This window comes from Medicago sativa, chromosome 8 (genome assembly GCF_051527215.1).
Source record: "Medicago sativa cultivar Bolivia chromosome 8, Bolivia_mono, whole genome shotgun sequence".
Taxonomy (NCBI): domain Eukaryota; kingdom Viridiplantae; phylum Streptophyta; class Magnoliopsida; order Fabales; family Fabaceae; genus Medicago; species Medicago sativa.
Window position 1 is genome coordinate 79,644,377 of NC_140756.1, and position 27,385 is coordinate 79,671,761.

Here is a 27,385-nt window from a genome sequence, read left to right on the forward strand (position 1 = left end):
AACATCTGAGGTGTCAGCGCATAATCAAGTGCATGCTGAAAGCGGTTTGTGATCTCCGCCAAATTAACATCAGTAGGTGCACTCTCAAGGGGATGTCTCGGTATGGTCTGAACCCACCCAAACTGACGAAGCACCCTCTCCGGCAGATATCTCACCATGCGCTCTCCGAATCTCAGCCATCCAGAGTAAAGGCTGACCTGTTGAAACGGACTTGCCTGACGGTGCGCTCCATATGAGGCCATGACAACCCTCGTCAAATCCAGCGCATCCAGATAGTTTATGTAGTTGTCTAATGTACCTAAACCAGACAGTGGTAAAAAACTCATCGCGCGTGGGTACTGATTCTCTAAATATCCTTCCCAGACATCCTTGCTTCCCGTACCTGGGAAGTGGTGAAACACCCAAGCCTGCACCAAAGACAACATAAGTTTATATATACAAACCATATACACTTAAATTTTAAAAAATAAAACATAGTTTTTAATTTATACCTGCAACAAAGTCAGGTATCCTGCCACCTGACTGGTGTACCAACGTGCAACATTGTTGAGCTCCTTATACAAGTGAGCTAGTGCCGCAACTTCCCATGAAAAACCAGCAACAATCTCAAGGTCTCTAAATACTTCAGGTACACAACATCCACAGCCCACTGGCCCTTGCCACTGAATATTGTGATCCCCACCAAGTACAGCAAATATATGCGGACAGCCTGGTCCCGCAACCTCTCCACCTCCGGAGTCACACCATACTCGGCCGCCAAATCCCTCTGCTCCTTCAAACGGTCCTTGAAGATCCTCTCAAAGTAGCTAAATCGGCAATGTGCACCTTTGGTCTTTTCGACCTCAAAAAGAGCATCACCCGGATCAGACCCCAAGTACAACTCCATCCATTCCACTGCCTCATCCCGTGATAAGGACCCATGGGACAAGAGCATGCCGTCAATGAGGAGATGCAGCAAACAGGCCACATCATCAAGTGTGACTGTCATCTCCCTAATAGGAAGGTGGAAGCTGGAAGTCTTCTCGTGTCACCTCTCCACAAAGGCACAAATCAGACCGTGGTCAAGCAAGCTGTAGCTGGTATCCTGAAGCCAACCAAGGCCGGTGTCATGCAATTTGTTTTTCCACCACCGTGCATTCATGATAGGTTTGGTGTCATTATCATGCATCACATCTATCTTCTTTCCATTGTTGATGCATTTTAATTTTAGACGCCACTGCAAATAATTAAAATTAATAAAGTGAGTTTAAACTCATGGCTTCACAAACAGAAATTACAGTAAATAAACATGCAGATTTAACAGCACATAAACATGCAGTTTCAGATATAAAGTAAGTGAGTTTAACACTAATAAATACCTCGCCATCAGCCGCCTTCCTGGCCACGTGCACATGGTACCTCCACAGCAGGCCAGTCTCGTGTGGGCCACCGGGATAGTCATCTAGTGGCTCAGGGTCCACCACCTTCTTCTTTCGCCTTTGCTGTGGCTCGGCATCTTCCATTTCCTCGTCAGCCTGAAGCTTCTGCTCCTGAAGCTTCTGCTCCTCCATATGTTGCAATTCCACATCAGGGTGCTCCTGCTCCATGTCCATATACTGTTGCTGCTCAGGCTGATGCTCGACATCAGGCTCGACATCAGCACGACGTCCTCTAGCACCCCGACGCCTCGGAAGAACACCACCTTCCTCTTCCAGCCGTTGGCGACGCTCTCTCCTACGGGAAGCATGCCCTGCCTCCCTTACGCGCCGAGTATTAGAGGTTGAACCCGCCGTGACATGCACACAACACAATCAGCACAGAGCAGTAGAAAACAAACGGCCAAAACCAATATCGGGTGTTTCCAGAATTTATTTTTCGGAATGTAACAATACAGTCCGGAAAACGAATTCCGGATTGCTTCAGTTCATAGGGAAAAAAAATTCCGAACAAATTACTTTCATGCATACAGAAATTGAACTAACCTTCCATGTGATGTTCCTCAAGGATTCAAATGCGATCCGTTTGAGCAAGATTTCACCGATTTTGGTTTGATTTTTGCAGTTCGGATTTTGGGATTAGAGGGGGAGAGAGAGAGAGAGAGAGAGAGAGAGAGAGAGAGAGAGAGAGAGAGAGAGAGAGAGAGAGAGAGAGAGAGAGAGAGAGAGAGAGAGAGTGAAAAGTGAAACTGTAAAAATGGGGGGTGAACGCCCTTTTATACTTCGAATGGGTCCGGAATATGTAATCTGGACCGGTAGTTAATATTCCGAAATATGTATTCCGGAGGGTAATTTAGTCATTTTTCCAGGACGCGTAAGAAGGGCATAGAGTGGGAAAAGTAATAGTCTTTAAAAATTTAGCTGAAATACTTGAAATTAGAGGTATAATGAGCGTAAAGAGTATATTGTTATCAGAAAGTTGATTTGTTGAAAGCCCATTATCAATTTTGTTTAGTTTTGATTATCGTGTCTGGTTTTCTTTGGTCATATTGATCAAACAACCGATCCTATATTGATATTGATTCAGCTATACTTGCAAATTTTTGCAATGTCAGTTTTCTTGCACTTCTAAAGGAAAAAGCCAATAGTGAAGCTCTTGTTAGGAATGACGATGGATGGAGGGAAGTAATTGAGAATTTAACTGGTAGTACGTGTATCTTCATTTGCTTAGGTTATGTTGTGCAGTGTGGTTTCTAATTCCATACAACACCTATTTTCAGGACTTGGAGTTACTGTAGTCACTCAAGCTGAGCTATTCTTGGATTTGCTCTCTCCTGTAATTATTTTGTTCCAAATAAATTTCATTAAAAGAACTACCAGCATCAAAATTTGAGCTCTCCAGTTGACCTTCAATTTTATAAATTCGATAACAATAAATATTGGTCTCCTACATACATGTATAATAGAAGGCAACAGTAAAGCACCACCAATGACCAAAGCCATTATCCCTCATTCTTAGTCACTTTCATTCACATGGACATACACAGTGAGGTTTGGTAAAGCTCGCGGTGACCGCCTAAGTATATTGAAGGTAAAGAGAAGAGAGTGTCCTGCTCCTGCTTCAACCTATGCCCCTATATACCACCGACATTACCTACACATTTTAATATATATGGACCCCTTAACAAGGACTTAACCGGAAATCCTTTTAAGATAGCCAAAGAATATACGAGGTCAAAGCTGAAATCATAAATAGTTACTTTGAACACTACTCTGAATTTTGAGGAAATATTAGAGCAATCTGATCTTCGTCTTGCATACATCTCTTAGTACATCTTGTGCCTTGATGTATTGTATGCTTTGGTCAATACATTTTTTTTTTCTTTTCAAAATTAAAAGTTAAGTGATTCATTGACAGTTTAATTTCGCACAAATGGTTGATCTCAAGTAGTTAATGAATTTTTATTAAGATTCTTAGTCAAATTTTACCGAAAATCAAAAAGTTTCATTTTGATAAGAAACTAGTCTAATTTTGATCCAATTTCACACAGGTGCATATTATGTGGCGCATTCCCATGTTCTATTTATTTATCTTTGCAGTTTTACGGCTTAGTGCTAATGACTGCTTGACCAGCTAATAAAAAAAGGCTAATGTTAACTTGTGCCCTCAAGGCACATGTTAAGATACTCATTATAGAAATACACATATCAAAAGACGTGCATTCAACTTCTTAAAAGTCGTTATATTGTGTTTTCCAATGCAAAATTGCTCTATTTAAGTTGCTTAACATGTGCCTTAAGGGCACAAGTTAACATGACCCATAAAAAAATAACCCAAGAGTCTTCGTGAGCATAACTCAGTTGGTAAGGACATGCATTGTTATACGTCGGGGTCGGAGTTCGAACCCCGGACACCCCACTTATTCATCTTGAAAAAAGGTGAATTCAAACCCAAGAAAAATCATGAAAATACAGAAAAATTTGTAGTTAGATTTATTGATGCGTTTCACCAATATAGTATATACTGTGTAATATACTGTATACATAACTTCATCAGTTGTATTTAATTATTCTATATGTGCAACTTCCCTTCATCTGCACACACATGAAACCATGAATGAATGCATATAGTTATATTATATATTATACCTATATATACACAACAATGTATTGATAATGATAGATTCCTCTCTCCAAACAGACAAATGGGAATTTATCACTCATATGATATATACAAAAATCTCTCAAATTATCTTACTTTCATGCATCTCTATCTCTGAAAACACATTTATTAAAACTGCATCATATCATGTTTCAGAATGGCTGATACCTTACAATCGTTGATGGTGATAGTATATATTCATTCAATATAGACTTATTCACTACTACTCAGTCCACAGTGTCGTTGATGTTGATACGACACGGTTTCAGTTGCATGATAAAAGAAACTAAATATGAAACCAAAAATCTTCTTTCTTTTTTCCTTTGCAACATTTAAAGCAATAGATATAGCTTTTTTATCAACTAGTCTGCACTGTGAGTCTCAAAATTTGTCATATATGTAAATAAATAAAGTTTTGGAATAAGGAATGTGAAAGATATATATACACGTATGTACGGGAACTAATCCTTCTCTAAAGTTCAAGCCAAAATGTACATAGAGCACTTAATGACATGTCAAATTCTTGGCTACTCAATTAAGTAACTAGTATTTGGATTACTTGCATTTGAATTTTTATTTTTTCATGCCTTTGTGCATAAAGTCGTATCATCGTCCACAATATTAATTTTTTTTGCAGTTCAATGATATGAGTTGAGATGCCGAATGTTGAAGGATCTTTATCGGTAACAAATTTTCTCTTCTTTTACAAACTAACCATTAACACAAATTTTCTCTTCTTTTACAAACTAACCATTAACATTTGCCTATTAATATGCGTTCAGTGTTCGGAAAATGGTATCTAAATCTCATATTTGGCCAGTCACTAAAACCTAATGAATCGATCAAGAGACAGAATTATTTGAGATTAGGCACAGTCAGTAGTAAATTATCATGTCCTCGTCACATCCTTGTTAAACTCCTCTTCCCCTTATAAGTTCATTACTTTTCTGTGATCTTGCAGACAGAAAAATAATGTTGGCCACATAAAACAAAATATACTACTTCAGCAACAGTACGTCAAATTCATTATATTTTTTGTTTCTGGCAAGAAAAAAATTCAATTAACCATAATGATAAATTAGAGCGGTGAAAAAAAAAAAAAAGAATTTAATTTGTATGTATTGACATTGTAATTTTATTTTACACGTTCATTCAATCAAATCACTACCTTTTTTGTTTATAGAAACCAAATGGGCCGTTTTTTAGGTTTCCTAAAATATCTCTGCAATATCTATTTAATATGATTTGTTCGAATTTATGTGTAATTTTTTGTTTTTCCACAAACAATGCATAAATTAATTTTTTTTAGTCCTTTACTAAACCTCGGGTACAGAAAATAATCCCCACCTCACTAGATAGAGTTACACATAAATTATATATTATATATATAACGAAAACTACCATTCAATACCCTACTTCAATGGAAAGGGGGAATCGCCGTTAGCCGCTCCTCTACAATTAACCACCTTTTGTCCAACATGATCACGAACGAACCAACTTGTTCTGATCGAAACGATTGAATAGTATATGAGAATGGTGGCCCTTTTTGCTCATAGGGCATCGTCGAAGAACTATGTCGAGGACAAGAAATAAGAACCTTCTGTTAGTTACGCCCTTTAAATGTTGGTTCTTTCTTAAATATGAAGATAGATCCGGATAGATATATTGATAAATTTCAAATCATCCATCTATCACATTTATCACGTTACTCGATGTTTCTTTCTCTCTAGTGATAGTGTTCAAGAATTATTTTCCATTAGTTTAAGGCTTATAAAGTAGGTTCAGCTTTTGACTAGAACACAACTTCAGTTTGCACAGTGTCATGATGATCTTAAAATTATTTTGGTGGTGATTATTTATTTCTAATGTCTAATATAGATCCGGTTGAAAGATAAATATTCTATTTTTAATTATTTGCTATTTTTTAATTTTATCATCATAAGTTTTTTACTAAAAATAATAATGAAGCACATAAAATATCCGCACAACTAATTAAAGTATGAGGACACTTGTTCTCTCAAAAAAAAAAAAAAACATGAGGACACATGTAATCGTATTTCTAAACTCTTTATGTATCAATAACATTTTAGACAAAACTCATCTACTCAATTACTTCTCGTGTCTCATATTAAGCGACGTTTATTAGGGTATGTTAAAGTTTGTTGAGTTTGGATCTTACTTTCATAAGCTAGTTCATAAATAAGATACGATATATATACAACCAACATTATGAAAATCTTGTCAATGTGAAATTTCAATACAACTTCAATATTTACTCTCATTTTTAGTGTTAGATAAAATCTTGTCAACGTGAAATTTCAATACCTTCAATATTCACTCTCATTTCTAGTGTTAGATCTTAGTCTACTACCCACATTATCATTTTTTAATAATATTATGACGTCAAATGAGTTTTCACCCTCAAAAGTTAACTCATAAGATGACAATATTCAAACACATACATCAAATATGTCGAGAACACATACAATACAATTTCGATAGATTTTTTTTTCAAAAGACAAATTAATCCATCGATATTGACGCTGAAGAGAATCGAATCTGATGAGACATTAAAAATAACACCCACTAAGATCACACGTCAATACCACTACTATAAAGTTAACCTTAAGTGGTTTCCTTTTACTTAATTTTTCCCATTGAAAAACAATTTATTGCTTAATCAGAAGAAATATTCGCAAAAACATATACTATTCGTTAACTGGCATAGTCACAATTAAATGGATAATCAAATGGAATCTAATTGTTTAAAGGTGAAAGTCATACAGACTCCAATTTGTGCCATGCAAATCTCACTGCTATTTGTTCGTGGTCCCCCTTTGGAGCTATAAGTGGAGTTGGATGCTTTAAGAACCTAAGATGCTATATGGTCCCTCATCTATACCACAGCTAGCTATATCTATCATCTGATCCAATTCATCACACACCAATGCAACAAACCAACTTTTGAAAGGTTATGGTGGAGGTAGATTTCATTTTCATTTCTTTAGGTAATTAAACGTTATGCACAAATTTATTTTGATTTTAAAATTTTGACAATTCAAAAAGGAAAAAATGAAAATAAATATTTTTTGTTCTTGCCTGTGTCTTAAATGGGACTCTAAATCATGGTCCAACGGTGGATCTTTACTTATTTTTAGTAAAAATTAAATTTGATAATAATAAAAAATTGATAACAAAAATAATATTTTCCCCATAAAAAAAATAATATTTAATTTATCAAAGTTTGTAAAAAATAAGAGGGTCCAACGTTGGATCGAGACTATATTAGATAATCTCATATTGTTTTTTTTAGGGGATTTTGACGTCTCCATATTTAAGAAGTAGGAAATAGTACAGTAATGTATTATTTTTATGTGCATTTGTATGGAACCAAAAGAAAAAAAAATTCTATTTATTTTTATTTTTTTATCAATGATATTTTATGGGTATCATTACATAATATATAATCTGATTTCGTTATAGATTCATACTGATCACATTTTTATTAATATATACGTATAATGATTTTTTTTTTCAAAATTATAGTAATTCTAGCATGATTATTAATTCTTTAAATAATATTTTATACAGGTTATAATTCATATACATGCACGTCTTTTAAAAAAAATTCCAATATTTAACTCTTGGACATACATTTTTTTTAAGTAGCTTAGTTGTTACAAATCCATATTTTAAAAGGAATAAAATGATGTTCGGTGTTTGAACTCCGACCTATATACATATACATTATCCAAAAAAAGGTCCAACCAAAATTTAGTAATCGATTGTTAACTTTGTAGTTGCCTTTACATAATGGTATACTAGAAAATACCCAAACTGCTTCACAATTGCTATCATTCTAGAGCAAATAGATTCATTATGGGGGCTTCATAATAGACTACACAATTAAATATCATATCAAAGTCAAACCTAGTTAATCTAATCCTAACTCCATCCTAGAGGAGACAAAAAATGAAAACAAACATAACAAATTTGGAGGCATCAATACCTCCCACCCTAACCACCTAAAGTTGTACTCCCTCCGGTCCTAAATATAAGCAAATTTCACTTTTTAGGTTCATTCAATTAATGATGTATGTGGTTCATATTATGGACCACATACATCATTAATTGAATGAATGTAAAAAGTCAAATTTGCTTATATTTAGGACCGGAGGGAGTATCATACCTAAAGAACGAACTTACATGTATAAACAAATGACTACCCAAACTCCACCGAACAACCACAAAACATTCACAAGGTACCACTGGGATTGGGAATAACTCGCCACCTTAAGATCACATATTCGAATCCTTCCGATGTAAATTTTTATGGGACTAATCCATATAGCGCTTTGCTACTGCTTTAGCCCCCCGACTAGTGGATGGTGCAATTTGTTCCTTGGATTAATCGATCCTTGGACTAGATACAAGGTTTTCAAAAAATAAATTAAATTAAATTGCCGCCTTAAGAGGTTTTGACATATAGGATATCTTTATCCTAAAGTAACTTCCATGATAAGACAATTTAGAGAGGTTTAACTTTTCAAACCTTGGCTAAAATTTGAGTATCATTATCTGACATTATTTCCCCCAACTTGAGATGATGTCAAGAGCATCGAGTACACCGAGCTTAATTCCACGATTAGAAATCCTCAACATGGGAATCAGGGATCCCATTCAAAATGATGACCATATTAATATGTCCAACATGTCGTGCTCTCAAAAGAACAACCATTTCCTCAACCTAAGATCCCACACCCACACACCATCAGGCCAATGACTAATGTTGCCAACCACCAAGCCCCGTTAATCCAAAACCTGAAAAACTTATAGAATTAGGTTATATATATATATATATATATATATATATATATATATATATATATATATATTTGATTTTCCTATCATAATTTTACCATCTTATTAGGTTACATTTGAATGACTAACACGAGAACATATATTTAATTTTTTTCTGTGACCTCCAAGATGAAAATTCCGTAATAGAAATAAGGAAATGCTAACTAGTGTTCAAAGGACACTCTTTAACAATCTTGAACAATATCCCTCTAAAAAAAATCTTGAACAATAAATTTTTATAGTGATTTTGATATTTAATGTATGCATTGAAAATTAAATTATTTAACTTTTTTATTAAATCTTTTCTAAAATTAAGATCCTTAAAGTGTGGTTGGATACTCGATAACAAAACTCATACAAATATTACAAATAAAAAATCTATAGCATCTAACCTAGTAGTCATTAATTAAGCTGGTGATTATGGGGAGAGGATCCTCTCCAGTGAAATTCTCTACAGTTTTCTGCAGTCTTTGATCTCAGCCATTAATTATACTCTCTCTCTCTATTTTTAATATTAAAAAAGATTCTCTCACTTCTTTGATAAAAGGATAGGATTCCACATGAGAAAAAAGCACCGGAGAGGATCCCCTCCCGTAATTATGTATATTAAGAAATCACAAAAGTAAATAGCGCAAATTTGTTTGACGTGCCACTTATGCAGGATGCCACATGACGTGGTCATAAGTAAAATTTTGACATTTACTTATTACATACATACATGCATGGTGTAAGTTCTAATTTTTTTTTTGTTGTTGAGGGAACCTTTTATTTATTTATTTATATTTTTTGCGTTAATTAATGCAAAATTATTCCTTTGCAGAAAAAGGCTGCAGAGGTCATCTACTGACCTAATTAACATTAAATTGTTCATTTTGGAAAGAGTTGTTCGTACGGTTTCTAGCTACTTCTGTGTTTCTCTTCCATTTCTTCTCTTTTTGGCTATGGTGATGAGATGAAGAGCTTATAATAGAACAGTACTTGCACACACACACACCAATATATAGCATCCAGATTTTACTCTCTCAAGTAAGTTGTCTTGTCCTCCATAATCCATATCATGCTTCAAATATTTTCTGTCAAGCCCTATTTGGTTTAGATTTGATTTCATCATAACTATCAATTCTATGAATAGAATTTTCTTTACCATAATTTTGTAGCAACATGTATATTGTAAAGCTTATATTTCTACCATTTCTTTAGCACCATTTTTGACACATACCAACTGAAAAAAAAAAAAAAAAACCTTTGTCAAATATAAGCAAAATTTTAGAATAATTTCAACAAAATTAATATTAGAAATTTAAAATTTGAAATAAACAACACAAAAAGTTAATTAATAATGTTTTTTCTAGCACATGTTTTTGGCTATTTTATGAATTTTTGGTCTTAACCTTAACCTTCTTATTCTCAAAAGTAATATGGATCTTGGTAATCTGAAGTTTTTGAACTAACAGTTTGTAAGTTGTGCATGCAGGAGAAAACAGTTAGGTTGATGATGATAGAAAGTTCAAGTAAAGATTATAACAAAGAAGCAACAAAACAAGAAGGTGAACATGGAAGAATGGAATCAGAGAAATTCTCCAACAAAGCAATAGCTACATCAAGACAATGGACATCATTAAGAAATCCAAGAATAGTGAGAGTGTCACGTTCTTTAGGAGGAAAAGACAGACACAGCAAAGTTTGCACAATTAGAGGATTAAGAGACCGTAGGATTAGGTTGTCTGTACCAACAGCAATTCAGCTATATGATCTTCAAGACAGACTTGGTTTAAGTCAACCTAGCAAAGTTGTTGAATGGTTAATTGAAGCAACTCAATCTGATATTGATAAATTACCACCACTTGATATTCCTCAAAGTTTCACTCAACAACAAACCCTATTTCAGCAACCAGGTAGTACTTGTTTTTCTCTTGGAGGTGGTTTTTATGGTATGAATCAAACTAAAGGTAAAGAAGCTGAAAGTTCAGAAAAGGGTAATTATTATAATACTAATTATTCATCAAATGGTTTTCCTTTTCCATATAAATTGGATCCTTCAAGTACTCTATCTTTATCACAATTTGGAAGCCATAATCATGGTAATTTATTTCCTTCTTATCAAATAAGTACTAGTGGCAGTGATATGCAATTTTCATCATCTTCAAATTTGACAGTACCTAATTCATCTGGTAATTCACAGTTACTTTTGTGTCCTTCTGTTATGCCATTGCCATCACTTTTTACTAGTACTCTGAATGCTCCATCAATGGAAAGTAGTGAATTTCCAAGACAATCCAACCATGTTCAAATCTTGAACCCCTCAAGTAATGGTTCTTTCATTCCAACTATTCATCTTCCAATAAATTCGCCGTTTAGACGCCATCCAACACTGTTTAGTTCCAAGCTTCTTGATTCAGATGATAATAACACCAGAAATGGGTAGTTATGGTAGTACTTTTGTTGTTCTTTGATGCTCCATTCTATGCCTTATGCATATATAGGATGAGAAACAGTGCTTCTAATTTATATTTTTCAAACTAGTATATGTGTAAGTATGGCAATGCTATACATATAGAATAATTTGTGTTGAATTATACTATAATTTCCCTTTGTGGCTGCAGCTATAGATACCTTGTTGACAAAAAACTATAACAGGTACGAGGTAGAATAAATCAATCTAAAATCCATATATATGCTCATGATTCTGTATTCATTTGATTATACATATGCAAAACTAATTAAATATGTTGTTTTTTTTTACATTTTATTTAGCATGGTATGTGTATATTTTTTTACAAACTCCTAATTAGCAGTTATATAATCTCATTGTCATCATGTTTGCCATTGCATGTATTACTATTAAAAAAATAATTTAACAACAGAAAATTAAAAACAAAAAAATACTTAAAATCTATTTATAGCTAATTCTGTGCAAACTGTTAAATGATCAAGAACAAAGCTAGAGACCAACTATTTTTTATATCTCTAATTTTGCGTCTCCATTGATAGTTGAGAGTTTAACGGTTAGTTGCTTGATAGAAGTTTAATTAAAATTAGAAATTCCTGAATATAATGTTTGAAATGTGTGATAGTCATTTAATTCTATTGATTATTTAATGTTGTTTCTTAGGTTTTTGGTTATGAAAAGAGACGAAGAGAGTATATTATATTTGTTGCTATTTGTTGTTTAAATTAAAATAAGATAGGAAATTAATATGATCCCTAGATGTTTTTGCAATAGTATACATTACATAGGCATTAATTTACCGGTCCAAATGAACAGTATTTTTTTGTTCATGCATGATGAACAGTCCTAATGAACAGTTAGACTGAGCTAGAGTAAGCTTTTCTACAATTAGTAAGGATCTGACTGAGCTTGTTTAAGCCTGACATATATAGGTGGCATGCATGATAGTATAGATGTGAATAGTTATATGTCAATGCTTATATGTATTTATATCATATAGTATTAATTCATGCATGTGTTTTTAATTATGAGTTGCATTATATATATTGAGAAACTACAAATTAATTTGGTTTAACAAGTTGCATTATATTGAGAAACACAATGCAAATTGGTTTCTTTTGTTATAGACAAGAAGTGAATTCTAAGACTGCAGATAAGGGTTTTGTTTCCTAAGCAAGGGAATACATATACCTTGAAAACATTCTAGAATGACAAGTGAAACATATATATGTAATGGTTTTGTTTTGTGACGCATGGTTTTCTTTGTTCTTTTTTTCGTTTATTGTCCAACTTGATGAATATGATAAAAAAAAAAAAAGGTTTCCACTTTCACTCATAAAATAGGGGTTCGAAATTCCTGTTTTAACTAGAGTGAAGAAGCTATCTAGTTGTAGTCAATAGGTCACAAGAATTTATCGTGCAATTTTAGTGTCTCCTAACCGAAATGACATTAAAGACGAATAATTTATGTTTTTTTGTCACAATTTTAATTTTTTTTTATAAGCAAATTCATTAATGGGAGTTCTAGGGGTACCCAATCCCATTACAACAAAATAGTGTTAACCACTTTGAAGACACGCCAAAGGGTTATTACACCAAAAGGAGAAATTAAAGCATGTTTTGGCTTCATTTCTAGCTGACAACCAAACCCATGATAATGTTTTGATACAAATGTTTTTTTGTCACAAATGTTTCATTTTTTTTTTTTACTCAAACTCTCAAATGTTATATCACTAATTTAAAAAATTCTAATTGTAGTTTGTTTTTGCAGTGAGAGGTTTAACTATCTGGTGGAATGAAAAATAACTGACCATTTTGGAGCATGTTAATTAAATGACTTCCGGGATAATTTATTTGGGGATATTAAAAAGTTTTGTTGAGTTTAATACTCAACATCCAATCATTTAACACCACATCATTTTTATATTTAATATATTTTTTATTTTTTAAAATAAATTTACATTTAAATTAATTTTAACTTATATGGGTGGTGTTATGGATATTGCGTAGCGTTGAAGTTTGAACCCAGATTCCCCAATTATTCATAAGAGAATTTCTTCTAATTAATTTTTTTGTCATGCAATAACCAATTAGCAGAAACAACAATAACCAGACTACTAGGGGCCAAAAAAAGAAAGAAATGTATATTGATGAAGAAGTGCATAGAACTAAATATGGAAGCGTATAATCCCTCTAATGGAACACAAAGTGAAAAAGTGAAAAAATGTTTTGGAATCTACAGTTCTTTCTGACTTTGAAAAGGAAGCAACATAAAATCACAAACAGAGACTGAATTTGAAAACAGTCTCTGTTGCCTGTAGTAGTAGACAATAATAGATCACAAGATCCAAGATAAATTAAAGGAGAGACCCAGTTTTTGTTGCAGTAACACAAGTTGGGTAATTTTAAGGGAACCTTTAAAGATGACATCAAAGAAAATGACCAAAAGTTTTATTTGCATGTGGTCCACATTCTAAGGTTTTAATTCAAATTATGAAATAAAGGAAATTCAATAATAAGAAGACAATCAATTGACGAGACAGGTTACATTTATAGATGTAAGTTTTATTTTATTGGAGAGATTAGTGTGTAGAAATGTTTGCTGACTTAGATCGATTTTAAAGCAAAAATTAATATTATTTAAAGATAAAATACACACAATTCAATTGAGATTAAACAATTTCAAATATTTGCTTCTCTAATAATTTCGAAAGTGATTTATAGGATAAATTCATCAAATGGAACAATAATAACCTCTCTAGTGTCATCTTTAACGTTGATGGTAGTTGTCTAGACTATTTGGTTAGAAGTTGGGTATGGTGGAGTTTTACGTAATGACGCAAGTTTTTATTTATCAGGTTTTTCCGACTACATTCAAGGTTCATCTGTCATTCTGCATGCTGAACTATATGATATTTACCACGGCCTTCTTCTTGCTAAAGACATGAATATTATTGACCTTGTTTGTTACTGATTCTCTGCATTGCATCAACCTCATTCAAGGTCCCTTCATGAAGTTTAATGTCTATGCAGTTTTGATTCAAGATATAAAGGAGTTAATAGCGCAGACAAATGTCACATTTAATAACCTCCTCGCGAGGGAAATCAATGTGCGGATTACATGGCCAAGTTAAGAGTCTCTTCTAATATTGAGTTCTTACTTCACAGTTCCCTCCAATGATTTGTTGGATCTCCTTAAGACTGATGCGGCCGGAACTTTCCTTTTCTTTTTGTTTTGATTAGCCTTGTAACAAAAAAAAAACAATTTCAAATATTTGATTCATTCCAATTAAATATGGTTTGCCTTGGATCGATTATTGTACATTCAAATTACAATTGTACATAAATCTATTAATATTATAAATACACGGTAAAATAGTATGTTTCATATAATAATATACTTAAAATTAACTTTACAAAATAACTTCTTTAAAAAAAAACTTTGCAGAATAGTGTTAATCAATTATATTTAAAATATATGAGCTAATAACTATCATTAAACATAAAAGAAACCAACAAATAATATATTAATGCAATATATCATATATACTAATAAAAAAAAGTTATTAAAAATGTCGTTGCGTGAACAAGGGAGGTTTACCTCATGGAAAGGAGGTGTCTTTCCTTCGTTGGTGACTGGGTACTCCGCGACAGGTCTTATGCTCTGTCTCCTGACTCCTCTCCAAAGTGTGGGTTGTGGGACGAGTATATGAGTGATAAAAGTGGAATGATGTGAAGTGATCGTACATGGGGGCGAGACTCCCTATTTATAATGATTGATTTGATTTTGTCAACAAAAAAAAATTATTGATTAGATGATATGCTTTTTATTAGTTGCAATCTTCTCTCTTTAGCTTTAGTCTAGTTTGTTACGAGGCTAATCCAGCTATCGAAGTAACCAACATGTCAAATAGGCGGGGAGGTCTATCTGGCTCAAGTGAGTCCCATGTAGGTAAAAACGAATCATGTATATCTGAGTGTAACAGGACCCGAGGTAGATATAGGTGCATCTATCTGATCTAGATGAGGTCTCGGTGTATAGGAACGACTCGATAGCTATCCAGATGGTGGTATGCTATGATGTGCTGGAGCGCGTAGGCAGTATGTTGATATACAAGGGGTACCAAGGTGGTTGTTTAGATCGCTAGTCTGTCTTACACATAGATCCAAGGAATAGATTGTGTATTATTGCTAATCACATCACTATATCTACAAGCTAGCTTTTCACCTGCACCCATTGCATCATAACTAAACTGAAAGTAGTTAACCACCAACTAATTTCCCTAACTTTCAGTTAACTAACCAACTAACTAACCCATACTAGAAATTTAATTTGCACCGGTTTATATAATTTGTTTTAGTTTTGTAATAGTTGCAAGTCCTCTATTTTATTAAACATGAATTATGTAACATCTCGCGTTTGAGAACTCCATGTCGTAGAGGGTGGGATGTAAATGATAAAAGTTGGCTGGCACATCTAGTGTGGTTGTATTGTAGCATGATAAGATTTAATAGAATTACAAAATTCAACCATTAGATCGTATATCATCCATGTTAAAAGCTTTAACAAAACCTGTTATTTGCCAAAGAAAAAAACTTATATCATGCATGCAATGATTCTACACACTGTTTGAAAAATCATAATTTATTTGCTATATATCTTTGTATTGTTTTGTACATGGTAATCAAGCAAGTTGACACTTTCCACAATTCATATGAAGACGATTTCCAAGATAATATTCTTAAAAAATATGAATAAATAAATAATAAGAAAGACTTTTTTCCATGAGTTTTTTTATTAAGATTCAAGGTTAATTATATTTGATGAATAGATGTGTATCAAACACTAAAAATGAGTATTTTTCCGGTCAAAATTCAGACATTAATTTGTCACGTTGATGGAGTTTATACCTTAGACCAAACCTTCGTTGATAAAATAAGAAAGATTTAGTACAAATACAAACAAACCAATAATAGAAGAACAAGTAAGAATAAATCCGTGGTGCTTTTGTAGGGTAAGTTGCAAGCTATTTTAGGCGTGCAGAGCAATAGGATGTCTTTACCTACAAGCGAAATTTAAGGGCTTTGTGGTCCAATTTCAATCTATATCATATCCATTATGCTATGTTGCTGTAGCTGTACATTTGTTAATAATGAGGGGACCATTTTGTCGTTCATGTTCTTCTTCCATTTTGTTAGCGTTAATTGATTGAACAGAAGAGAATGTAAACAAGCGTTTACCTTGGTAAGTTGCAATAATGGATTATATTTAAGAGTTCTTTTACTTTAGTCCAAAATTATTCGGTTAATAACTTTTAGGGTCCTGCTAACAGGTGCCCCTGGGGCACTGGTTAAGCATACCATAAAAGGGAATTATTACCATAAAAGGAAACTGTTTTTGATTTTATTATAAATTAATTACACAATTTCAATGCATTAACTATTATATAATTTCCTTTTTCATATCCTTAACCAGTGTCCCAGGGCACCGGTTAGCATTTCCCTAACTTTTAAGGTGCTCCTTCAAAAAAAAAAACTTTTAAGGTGCGTTTGTTTTAAGATTACTGCAAACATTTTTGAGAAGATGAGGTTAGGTAAGGAATGTTTGCGGTAATAAAGTGAACTTGTACTAAATTTTACAAACACATTTGTAGGAATAATACTCCTAATATTAGCACTCTTAAGAATAATAGTATTTTTAAGCAAATGCACCCCTTACTTCGAACAAGATGACAATAATTGATTTGGAGAGAAAATAGATTCTAACGAAAAATCAGTTGAAGATAAAGTTATTTGCGTTTTGATACATGCTTGTACTAGAGTGAGTTGAACTAAAAATTTAGGTGTAAAAATCAATTTTACAATCAAAATCTACAAATACTAATTTCAAGTAAAATCAATTGTGAAGACGAAATCAATTCTAATAAAAAACAATCAAAGATATTAGAATTAATTTTATATCTTTAGAATCAATTTTGACCTATTTAAAAGTGAAGTTATTCTTCCTTTCGTTCTTTTCCGTAAAAAAAAAAAAAAAAAGGAAATAGCAGTGGAAAACCTATTAATTAACTCAGGTAACTTTTCCAGGATAAAAGGAGATAAAAGGAAGCAAACAAAACAAACCGTTAAAAATAAACTGATGAAGCCCCCGGCGAGGATCGAACTCGCGACCTTTCGCTTACGAAGCGAACGCACTACCACTATGCTACGGAGGCTTGTTGTTGTTACATGTTGCAAAACTTATATATCTTCTAATTTTCCAATATATCCAAGCTCATATTTTATCGTTTACCAAGTTGTATTTTATTACCAACTTTTTATAGAAGTTTACCAATCTCTCTATTTGGTAATAAAATTTGTAAACAATACAACTTTAATATATCATTCTAATTTCATTTGTAATATCCATTTCTTCCGTTCATAATTTAATCTTTCTTTTAGCCCCTTTAGTACACACACATTTGTACCTAAACCTTTAGACTGGTGAAGGTGACAAGGAATTACCAGAGCCTAGAAGGTACCTTCCTATCTAAAATAAAAAAAGTCTAAGGTGCCTTAAAATGTTATTCCCGTAACAATTTCACGTATGTATTATGTCTAAAGTATAAATCGGGAACCTCTTCCTAGATACCATCAGCATTACCTTTTGCCAAATTGTTGGCATACATAACTTTTGAAGTTTGAACGCAATTTGTTTGCATTGCTGAACCTTGAAGAGCTTTGAGGAAAATGGTGGGTGGTTGGTTAAAAGAATTGATCGTTTTTACTAGCAAACATGGTGTCGACGTCTAAACCACTAAAAATTGTAAGATATAAGAAAATAAAAATAAAAATGCTCGTTTTATTAGCATTAGGATGTCCACATCTCAACCGCTAAAACAATTGTAAGCAAACTTTTAGACCAATCAAACTGTAAATACAAAAAATAATATATATTTTTTCTGAAGGGGTGTATATTTATTTTATTATTAGTATGAAATGTTATATTAATAATATATTATTCATTGATTTTTTATTTTTAATAATAGATGTTTATAGATTATGCTAAAAATGTTCTCCATTCGGCATTGTTTGAAACACATTCCATATGAATTATTCATCAAAAAAATTAAGCCATTAAGTAATTCAATTTTTAAAATGTGTTAAGCTTCACGAAGTAAATTAATTATAAGATATTTATTAGAATGTTATAGACATCTCTTATGGCGCCACATTCTTCTATTTTCCCACTTCCAAGCAACAAAAGAAACCATATATACTTGTGTCACATGTCACTCAGTTGGAACAAACTTTGTCCATATTATCGACAAACACAACTTGTTCCAAGTTGCAACCCAGTCATCAACACGTTTCAAACCATTTAAGATCAAATTTGACCCAATTTCACAATAATTAAAAAAATAAAATAAGGTTTCATTCTGTGACCTGATAACATAATCAAATTAAGGCAGGCTTCTTACAAAATTTTCTTTCTTAGAAATGATAGAACGCAGTATGAATGGAAATAATAAACAGAAAACTATATGGTTTCAAACTAAGAACTACTTTTTATCACTACCTACACCTAAGGTAATCATGGTTTTTTGTTCAATAAAAAATCCAGATCAAAAGGCGTCAGCACAATAGTGTATCCGACCAGTTGACGATGTTAGCCTATACCAATACCACCAGTTATATTGATTGACCTCTCTATGATCACCTTCAGAAGACAAGGTATGTACAAATGCAAAGCAAACAAGGTCTTCATTCTCTCCTCAACTCAAATTCATTTTGCTGGTTCACTGCATTCTCCTGTCCTTGGAATTGTAGAATCCACCAGTACACCTACAATACAAGTTCAAAGGAATATTTGATTTATGTATGTAAACCAAGGTTCACTTTATATGACTAGAAACAAGACATATATTGAAACTATAAACTATATAGTGCATAACTACTTTTTTCAGTTCCTAAAAATCACTTCCTTTCTCGAACATGATACCTCATGTTATCATTAATTGTTCGATGCGTATCGGATAAATCTGCATGACCTCTGACAATGTAATCTAGTGTTTGATCCTTATTGTTTTCCCATTCAACTAAATAAAAGTTTAAATTTTAACACAAGGTAGGCTGAGCCTCTACGTCATCCATGCTTCAATCCCAGAAGGCACTTGGGTGAGGAGAAGTGTTAGATTTAACAACTTAAGCTATAGAAATATTGGTTGATATTTGAATGCAGCAAACAGAAATCTATGTAACACTATTTTTATCAAGTTTTTATACCTTGATTTGACAAATTCACAGCACTCTCAACTGTGGCTGGTTTCATAAATTCTGTGTTGCAGTTTGATGCATCACTATTTTTATCAAGTCTTGAAACTTCTGAGTTGGAAATCGGCACATTTGTTTGGGCTTCAACTCTAGAGTTTGTCACATCATTTGCTCCATCATTTTTCAAGTTTACCCCCAAGGTCGGTGTTTCAATTTTTTCAGCATTTCGATTCAAAGAAGCAGCTTCTAGTCCTGGGTTGGTAGGAACCTGCATGATAGTAGATAGTCAGGTATTTATAAAAGAAACCTTAAAAAAGACCAAGCCAGAGTTCACATGGATACACATCATTAGCTTGTCATCTATTATCTGTGAACATCATAAGCAGACAAGGACTCGCAAATTGACATCAAATTCTCAATAAAGGACATTACTACTGAATGACGGCAAGGTGTGGCGGATTTTTTTGACATCCCCGTAGGAAACTTGTAAAGGGGTGCTTGCCGGCAGCACCATAAGTCGCAATGGCGTGCTTATATGGCAGATTTTAGGCCTGCCACCATTCGCTATTTGCAACACTAATACAGGACAATATTCAACCCATAATTACAAAGTCCAAGTATACGTATAGAACTAAACATAATTTAACCATAAAGGAAAGATATTGTTATTGTACAGAACAGATATCCCTGACACATGTCATTTGAATTACAACAGCCACAGGTCATAGGGGTGAAAAAAATCAAAGAGGAAACACTTTAGGCAAAGTTGTAGAAATGAATCTTATGATTGTGCTAATAATTTACAGGAAATAGTGACATGTTCGAGGAGCGCATATGTACAGTGTGTGTTACAAAACCAAATTCTGGAAATCCAATAATCCCAGAGACAGCATATTATCGCTTGTAGCAGTTCCGGAAATTCTAAGGACAAGAAAACATGATAAATTGACAATATTAAATCATAACATAATGACAAATTTCCTTTTAATAAGAAAGCTCAACTAAATCACTGTCAATATTTTTATATTTACTCAAGAATGTCTATCGATACAACGGTTGGAGAAGTTACCATGTGACTACGAGATCCCAAGTTTGAGACTCTGTCACGGCAACCCCCCCCAAAGAAGTCTCTAATAAGTGTATATTTGATAAAAGAAAAAGATATAAATGATATGAAGGCCAGAGTCTAGAACTCAGACCAACATAAGTAAGAAACAGCTTGACCTTGTGGTTAACCGAAGCATTGGCAGTCATTGGATTCCTTGCTGCAAGTGCAACAACAGCTTCAGAACTGTGATAGAGAGATTCTGAATGTCTATTTTCCATTTGATTCACTTTATGAGTCTTCAATTTGTTAGAATGTGTACCATTTGAGATGACACCATCAATTTCACCAGCAGTCCTTTTCCTGCTTTGATAATTAAGCATTTCTCAAAGTTCAAATAAACTTACATAAAAATTTATGCCTAATACTATCAACACAATGAAAAGTGACAAGAGTATACAGGGAGGGGAAGAACTCAGAAGACATACCTATTGAAAGCATGAGCAGATGAGTGAAGAGAGTCATGAGCAGATGAGTGAAGAGAGTTTTGTTTGTTTAAAAACAGAATTCCACGAAGAGGCTTTCCATCAATAACAGTTTCAATAGTATATCCTTCTGAGATGTTTTCAGTAACCTTGGCTTCAAATGTTTTCTTTCCATGTGGAGGCAGTGATTGATTTGCCGGGATATTTGGTCTACCTGTATTTATGACGCATATTTAGCTTTTCTCCATTGGTACATTAAAATTTAACTAGTCAAACATCGTTCCATTCATTTTTCCCTTCTTGTGGTTCCTTATTATATTCCAGTGTAGTCAATCGTGGATCATAGAAAATAGTGGGTTGGTAAAATTCTGCTATACTGCAGTGGTAAAGCGCCGCTATAGCCGCTACTTGACAAAACTTTGTACTTAATGGTCTAAGTGTATCGCGGAACACTATCAATTTGTTCAAATTCCTCTGCACAATAGTGCTATTGCGTCGCTATTTGACGACAGAGTTTAATTCAACACCGACTTGCCATGACTATACTCTACAATACATCAAAGATTAATTCATACTAGTACGAGGAAATTGTTCCATGCTAACACAGACTTGAATAAACGACTATTGCAAAGAGTTCAACTATGAACACAAATTTGTACTGCCCAATTTCATCAATGGTAGACCATGGCGAATAGCCAAAAATCCGACATATGGCGCTGCCATCATTCTCAAATTGGCCATGGTGGTTTTCCACAAATACGCCATAGCGGATATTTGACATCACCGGTACTGCCTTAAACTCAATTAGCCAAATAGCCCAAACCCTTGTGCATACGCCCCATATACCTTTGAATAAATTCCTCAATCCAACATATCAAGGTCGATATAGGCTAAAAGCTTAAAACCATAGTTAAAATTTGACTTTGTGATATCTGTGAAGCAGAAACTTTATATATAAAAAGGTAAATTCTTACTTGGCTGGCTATAATTCATCGTAGTCGTGACCTGACCGGCATCATTACCCACTCCATATCTACCCATATCTTGATTTTGGCCAGGAATGAGATTTTGGTCTTCTTGGCATTTCAGCTTCAATATCTTCTTCATAGATAACTTCTCTGGTCTCAGTTCACTTTCCCTAGAAATACCTAGAAGTCAGAAATATTTCAAAATTAGTCATTCAGTGATATAGAGAAATGCCATAACCAAATGATTGCTTTCTAAAAATTTAATACTAGCAAATATAAAACACTTTGTTGAACCTGTATGTAGGTAATACATATCATCCAGGGCTTCAAGACTCTTATTACAACCACCAATAAACACAAGAACACCACCCATAGATGGGTCTAAACAGTCACCAGCTACAGAAAATCTAGCAGAAGGACAATTGGTTGTAGTTGTATTGTTTCTCCAAATACCAGTATCTGCATAGTATAAGAAGTAAAAGATCATAGAGAAAACCAACTTAATCAATATTAATGAACATGTCATGCTATTAATTTCAGAACAGCAAACAACAATCGATAAATTAAATTAACTATATGTCTTTCGGAACAATGAAAATACCATAAGCATCACAATAGTCACCAGGGAAATAATTTTGAAAAAATATTGAGCAAGTGACCCTGCTTGGGAAAAGCTACATGACAAAGTAAAACTCTGATCATGTGAATCATTAAATATCTACTGAATAAATGTTTTAATAGGGGTGTTCAAAAAATTTGGTTAACCTTAACCAAATGACTAGCCAAACCTGATCTATATTTTAAAAACCCAATCCAATTAATGAAAAACCAAACCAGCCCATATAATAACAGAAAAGTTAAACCGGTTTTTAACCGGTTCAAAACCAGTTTTTTCTTTTAGGAAAAACTCATGTTCACGTTCAGTTCCCATTCCCAGACTCACTGTTCCTCAAATAACGATCAGATTCCCTTTTTTCTTCAACTCGTTTGTCAAATCGCTTCCTAGAGTGACAACAGCTAGAATCTCACTTCACAAACGCGGTTCTACAGCTTATCGGAAAAGTGCTTCTCGAAAACGTGATTCCCAATTTTGAACTGGCTGGATATGCGTAAATATTGCGTGTTTATTATTACTGATTCAATAATAACCAGCCAAAATCTCGTTTCGAAATTGAATAAGAAAGGTAACAGATCTCTGATCTAATTGAGTGTTTATATGATTGATTAATTTATTTTTATGAAAGAGAAAAACAAAGAAGAAGATAACGTTAAAAAAAAAAAAAAAAAGGAAGAGTAATTATATCAGTATCTTCATGGCAATGAAATTAGGGATTTTATTTTATTTTGACAAAAAATTAGAGATTTCATAATCGCTTATTTCTCGGAAAGCATCTCATAATCACTTTTTCTCATAGGCTACTTGTGAAAACTGATTTAACTCCACAAAATCAACGTTTAGGAAAAACTGGATCAGAACCGGTTTTGAACTGGTTACAACCCTGATCTAAACTGATTTTGCTAGAAAATTGGTTTTTAGTGTAATGGGTTTAAAAACTGAACCAGAACCTATATGTGGTTTCAATTTGGTTTGGTTTTAAAACCATGCACACCCCTATGTTTTAATAACTTGTTCCACTGAAATCAAAAGAAAACGAGGTTGTAAAAAGACAGTTACTGGTGCATCAACCTTTGTGTTAATTCTTTACTAAGAAGACAAGGAGTGTAGTGAAAAAGTTGGAGCAATTACACTTACAGTAAGGAACCGCTTTTCTTAAACAAATAAACCACGATATAACAACAACAAAAATTGAAGACGAAAGTGTATTTCATAAGCTATATTGAACATACCAACATCAAGCGTATAAAGGTCATTATATAGATTTTGGGCATCTGTAAATCCACCAAAAACAAACAAGTTCTTGCCAAAAGAAACTGTGGAATGACCAGCCCGAGGTGGCAACAATTGGCCTGATGTACTCAGCTCCCTCCAGTTCAGAGTATCTAATATTTACAGAAGTTCAAACGAATATCATTATATTCTGATAAATGTCCCTTACTTGTGAATCATTAAATTCACTTAAGTAAACAAATGAAAAAGATAAAACAGATTGATACCAGTGTCAAAGATATGGACGTCAGACAAATAATAATCATGCCCGTCTTCACCCCCTATCACAATAATTCTGTTCTTCCACGTTGAGCATGAGTGGCTATCACGAGGAGATGGTGGCGTGCCTGATGTTGTAGGACGCATCCAAACAAGTGTCTCTATAAGTGAAACAGCAAAAATGAATTATCAGAATAATCTGCGTCTGATACTTCAATCAAAAGCAAAACCAACTAAAATGTTCAAAAGCTCGGCCTGAAGTAATCCAAACCCATTGCCCTTTGTTCTCACTATTTAACCAAACAAGAGCCCCCTGACTCCCTTATTTCATTCACAATTGAAATTATAATATGCCTAAAAAAGCAAGTCCGGTATGACTAGTTTTAATTTGTTTACATTGATAATCAACAATCCCCACTTAGTGGGATAAGGCGTTGTTGTTGTTGTTGTTGTTGTTGTTGATAATCAACAATATAAGAAATCCTAGTCAATTTATCATAATTAATTTAAATGGCAAAGGGTATTTATTGTGTAGCGAACTGGCTTGATGAATAACTGACAGTATCACAGCATGATAAGGCAGAGTTACCTGTATTCAGTATGTAAAGATCATTGTAGTAGACCTCATTGTTATTATCAGCGGATTTTCCACAACCTCCAAAGATATAAAGCCGCTTGCCAACAACTGCTGCGCTATGACCCTCACGAGCCTCTGGCCCTTCTCCTCTTATAATTGGAGAATCCCAAGTTTGCAAAGCTAAAAAACAATTTAGAATCAGAAAGTTGTAAATATATGAAGAGCATGTAACTAGATCGCTGCATCGTAATATCTTCAGGTTTTAGCTTAGACAACCGAACATTTTGCCTTTTGAAATAGAAATGGTTGGAGATACCACTAACACACACTCTTCATTATTATTGAATAAATTTCATATGAGGCCCGCTAAATAGAGATTGTCCCCATGTTTTAAGTTTAGTAGATTCCACATAGATTTTGACATAATAAAGAGTGCTTGTCAAATAGTGTATTGCTAGCTAGCAATCATCAAATGGAAATTAAAGCAACAGAGTCAGAAGATAAGTACTCACAAGTATCTAATATGTGCAAATCTTTTAGTGGATTCGTTCCATCAGTACCCCCAAAGACAAATAGTCGATGACCGACGACACTGCAAGTGTGACTGTCCCTCGGGGTCGGTGGGGTGCCTTTTATTGCAGGTTGGCTCCATGTCTGATTCACTGCAAATAAGCAAATAGAAAATGCTCACATTATCTAACCAGAACAAATGCATAAAAAAATTAAAAAAATTAAAATAAAAGGACACACATAAAAGGTATAAAAAAAATTCGAAATCAAAATTTTAAAATCAGAAGATAGAGCAAACAACAATGGTAAATCAATTACTACAAAAATTGAACACAAAGATTAAAAATTTAAAAAAGAAAGAGTGAAGAGTGAGAGAGTCGCACTAACCAGTATCAAAGATATGAACTTGGTTGGTTTGACAGTTATCTTTACCATAACCACCAAAAACATAGATATGTCTACCACCATTAATGGAGTTACATGTATGACCCCACCTCTTCCCTGGCCCATCTCCTCCAGAATCTTCTTTTCCGTTCAACGCTTTAACCTCAACTTTTTCCCACCACATTTTCGAGATGAAGAAGAAGAAAACTCAATACCCCAACAAAATTAAAATATAAACTTTTTCGTTTTTTTTTTTTTAATTTGAAAAGAAAAAATGGGTTTGTGGGGTAGAGGGTGAAATCGAAAGAAAGTGAATGAAAGAAAGGGGCATGCAAAGAAAGATTAAAGTGTCAAATCACGGCGAGCGAGCGAGAGAGTGAAAGAAACTGATAGAGAAAATCAAACACAGAAGGGTTAATTCTTCTATTCATCGTGTAACACGTGGACAATTCAAGGTGGTTGGATCACGAAATATTGGTGTCAAACGTGTCATATCAGTTACTCCTCTTTTTTTTTATTTAATTAATTCTTATTAATAATTCAAAAATATAAATTACAATGGATCACACGATATTAAATTCTTGTGAACTTAACTTAGTTGTTAGAAATATTGCATATTATATGTTGAGTACAAAGTTCAAACCTGATACATCGTTTCTTCACATTTTAAATGTGTGATTTCTAGCTACTACGCTATTGGACAAAAAAATTATAAATATAACTATGAATTTTTTGAACCAAAAAAGATTATGAACTTCTTTTTTTAGGGAAAAAAAGCTATGAATTTTTAATATGTCTCCTCTTCTGTGTTATGAAAAAAAAATGTTTAAGGTTCTAATTTTTTTTTTTAAGGAAGTTTTTAGGGCTCTGTATAAATTATGTATAGTAATAATTTTATTTTTCCCTAAAAAAAATTATTTTACCAAGATCGATGCACGGCGTTCTAGGCTTTGTATAATCTAAGAACTTTGATTTATTTTCTTGAATAGATGTTTCCATTTAAGATAAGATAAGATAGATTCATCGAATAAAAATATACTTGAGTTGAGTCTCTCTTTTTAAATAAAATGTTTGATAAAATCATATTTCTTCATAGTAAATACACGGTTCAGCTTCTTTTCTTTTTTTATCAGGAGGAAAACAAAACAAAAAAAAACTAAGCAATTCGGTGTCTAAAAACTTCAGAGGAGTCGACGAACAAGATATAATCTAGTTGCAGGAGAGGAGAGGCCCATATCTTCAAAGTGTCAATGTTGTCAGCCCCATATTTAGCCAGCTAATCGGCACATTCATTGTCTTCCCTCAAGGTGTGGGAAAAAGAAACCAACCAAGGAAGAGCAGATAGCTTTCTAATAAGCGAAAGAATACTCGCATGAGGATTAAATTCATTATTATGGGCATCAACAATCAAATCCAAAGCCGCTTGAGAATCAAATTCCAAAGTAATAGATTGATAACCAAGGTCCCAAGCTAGTTGAAGACCTCGCAAAATTCCTGAGAGTTCGGCAAACAAATTAGACGCTCTACCACAGGAACCAGAAAAACCTTGAATCCAACCCCCATAATGATTTCTTAAAAGGCCGTTGAAACATGCATTGTCTGGGTTACCAAAAGAGGAACCATATATTTTTTTTGTATTATAATTTGATTTCGTGATATTCCATTTTTTC

At 33.4% G+C, this 27,385-nt stretch overlaps 2 protein-coding genes, 1 long non-coding RNA gene and 1 other non-coding gene across 5 annotated transcripts; 1 reads left to right on the plus strand and 3 right to left on the minus strand.

Annotated features, from left to right (window-relative positions):
• Positions 1 to 9,476: 9,476 nt before the first annotated feature.
• Positions 9,477 to 11,677, plus strand: LOC146901995 (uncharacterized). Its single transcript, XM_085735166.1, has 2 exons — positions 9,477 to 9,963; positions 10,412 to 11,677. The coding sequence occupies exon 2, from the start codon at positions 10,430 to 10,432 to the stop codon at positions 11,360 to 11,362; it is 933 nt and encodes a 310-aa protein (XP_085591292.1). The 5' UTR covers positions 9,477 to 9,963; positions 10,412 to 10,429; the 3' UTR covers positions 11,363 to 11,677.
• A 1,193-nt stretch (positions 11,678 to 12,870) lies between these two features.
• LOC146901996 (uncharacterized) lies at positions 12,871 to 15,283 on the minus strand. The gene is made up of 2 exons (XR_015022566.1): positions 14,988 to 15,283; positions 12,871 to 14,630 (listed from the first exon to the last, which is right to left on the minus strand). It is a non-coding gene; the product is annotated as an uncharacterized LOC146901996 (long non-coding RNA).
• A 2,246-nt stretch (positions 15,284 to 17,529) lies between these two features.
• Positions 17,530 to 17,601, minus strand: TRNAT-CGU (transfer RNA threonine (anticodon CGU)). Its single transcript has one exon. It is a non-coding gene; the product is annotated as a tRNA-Thr (tRNA).
• Positions 17,602 to 18,778: 1,177 nt separating this feature from the next.
• LOC146901998 (Galactose oxidase/kelch repeat superfamily protein) lies at positions 18,779 to 26,080 on the minus strand. 2 transcript variants are annotated; one of them, XM_085731739.1, is made up of 11 exons: positions 25,719 to 26,080; positions 25,334 to 25,483; positions 24,834 to 25,001; positions 24,253 to 24,405; positions 23,986 to 24,138; positions 22,432 to 22,596; positions 22,144 to 22,317; positions 21,173 to 21,383; positions 20,864 to 21,047; positions 19,652 to 19,907; positions 18,779 to 19,210 (listed from the first exon to the last, which is right to left on the minus strand). In XM_085731739.1, the coding sequence occupies exons 1-11, from the start codon at positions 25,897 to 25,899 to the stop codon at positions 19,152 to 19,154; spliced, it is 1,854 nt and encodes a 617-aa protein (XP_085587865.1). In that variant the 5' UTR covers positions 25,900 to 26,080; the 3' UTR covers positions 18,779 to 19,151. The 2 variants fall into 2 exon arrangements, with proteins under 2 accessions (XP_085587865.1, XP_085587864.1); XM_085731738.1 differs by having other exon boundaries at positions 20,864 to 21,050.
• Between the last annotated feature and the right edge of the window lie 1,305 nt (positions 26,081 to 27,385).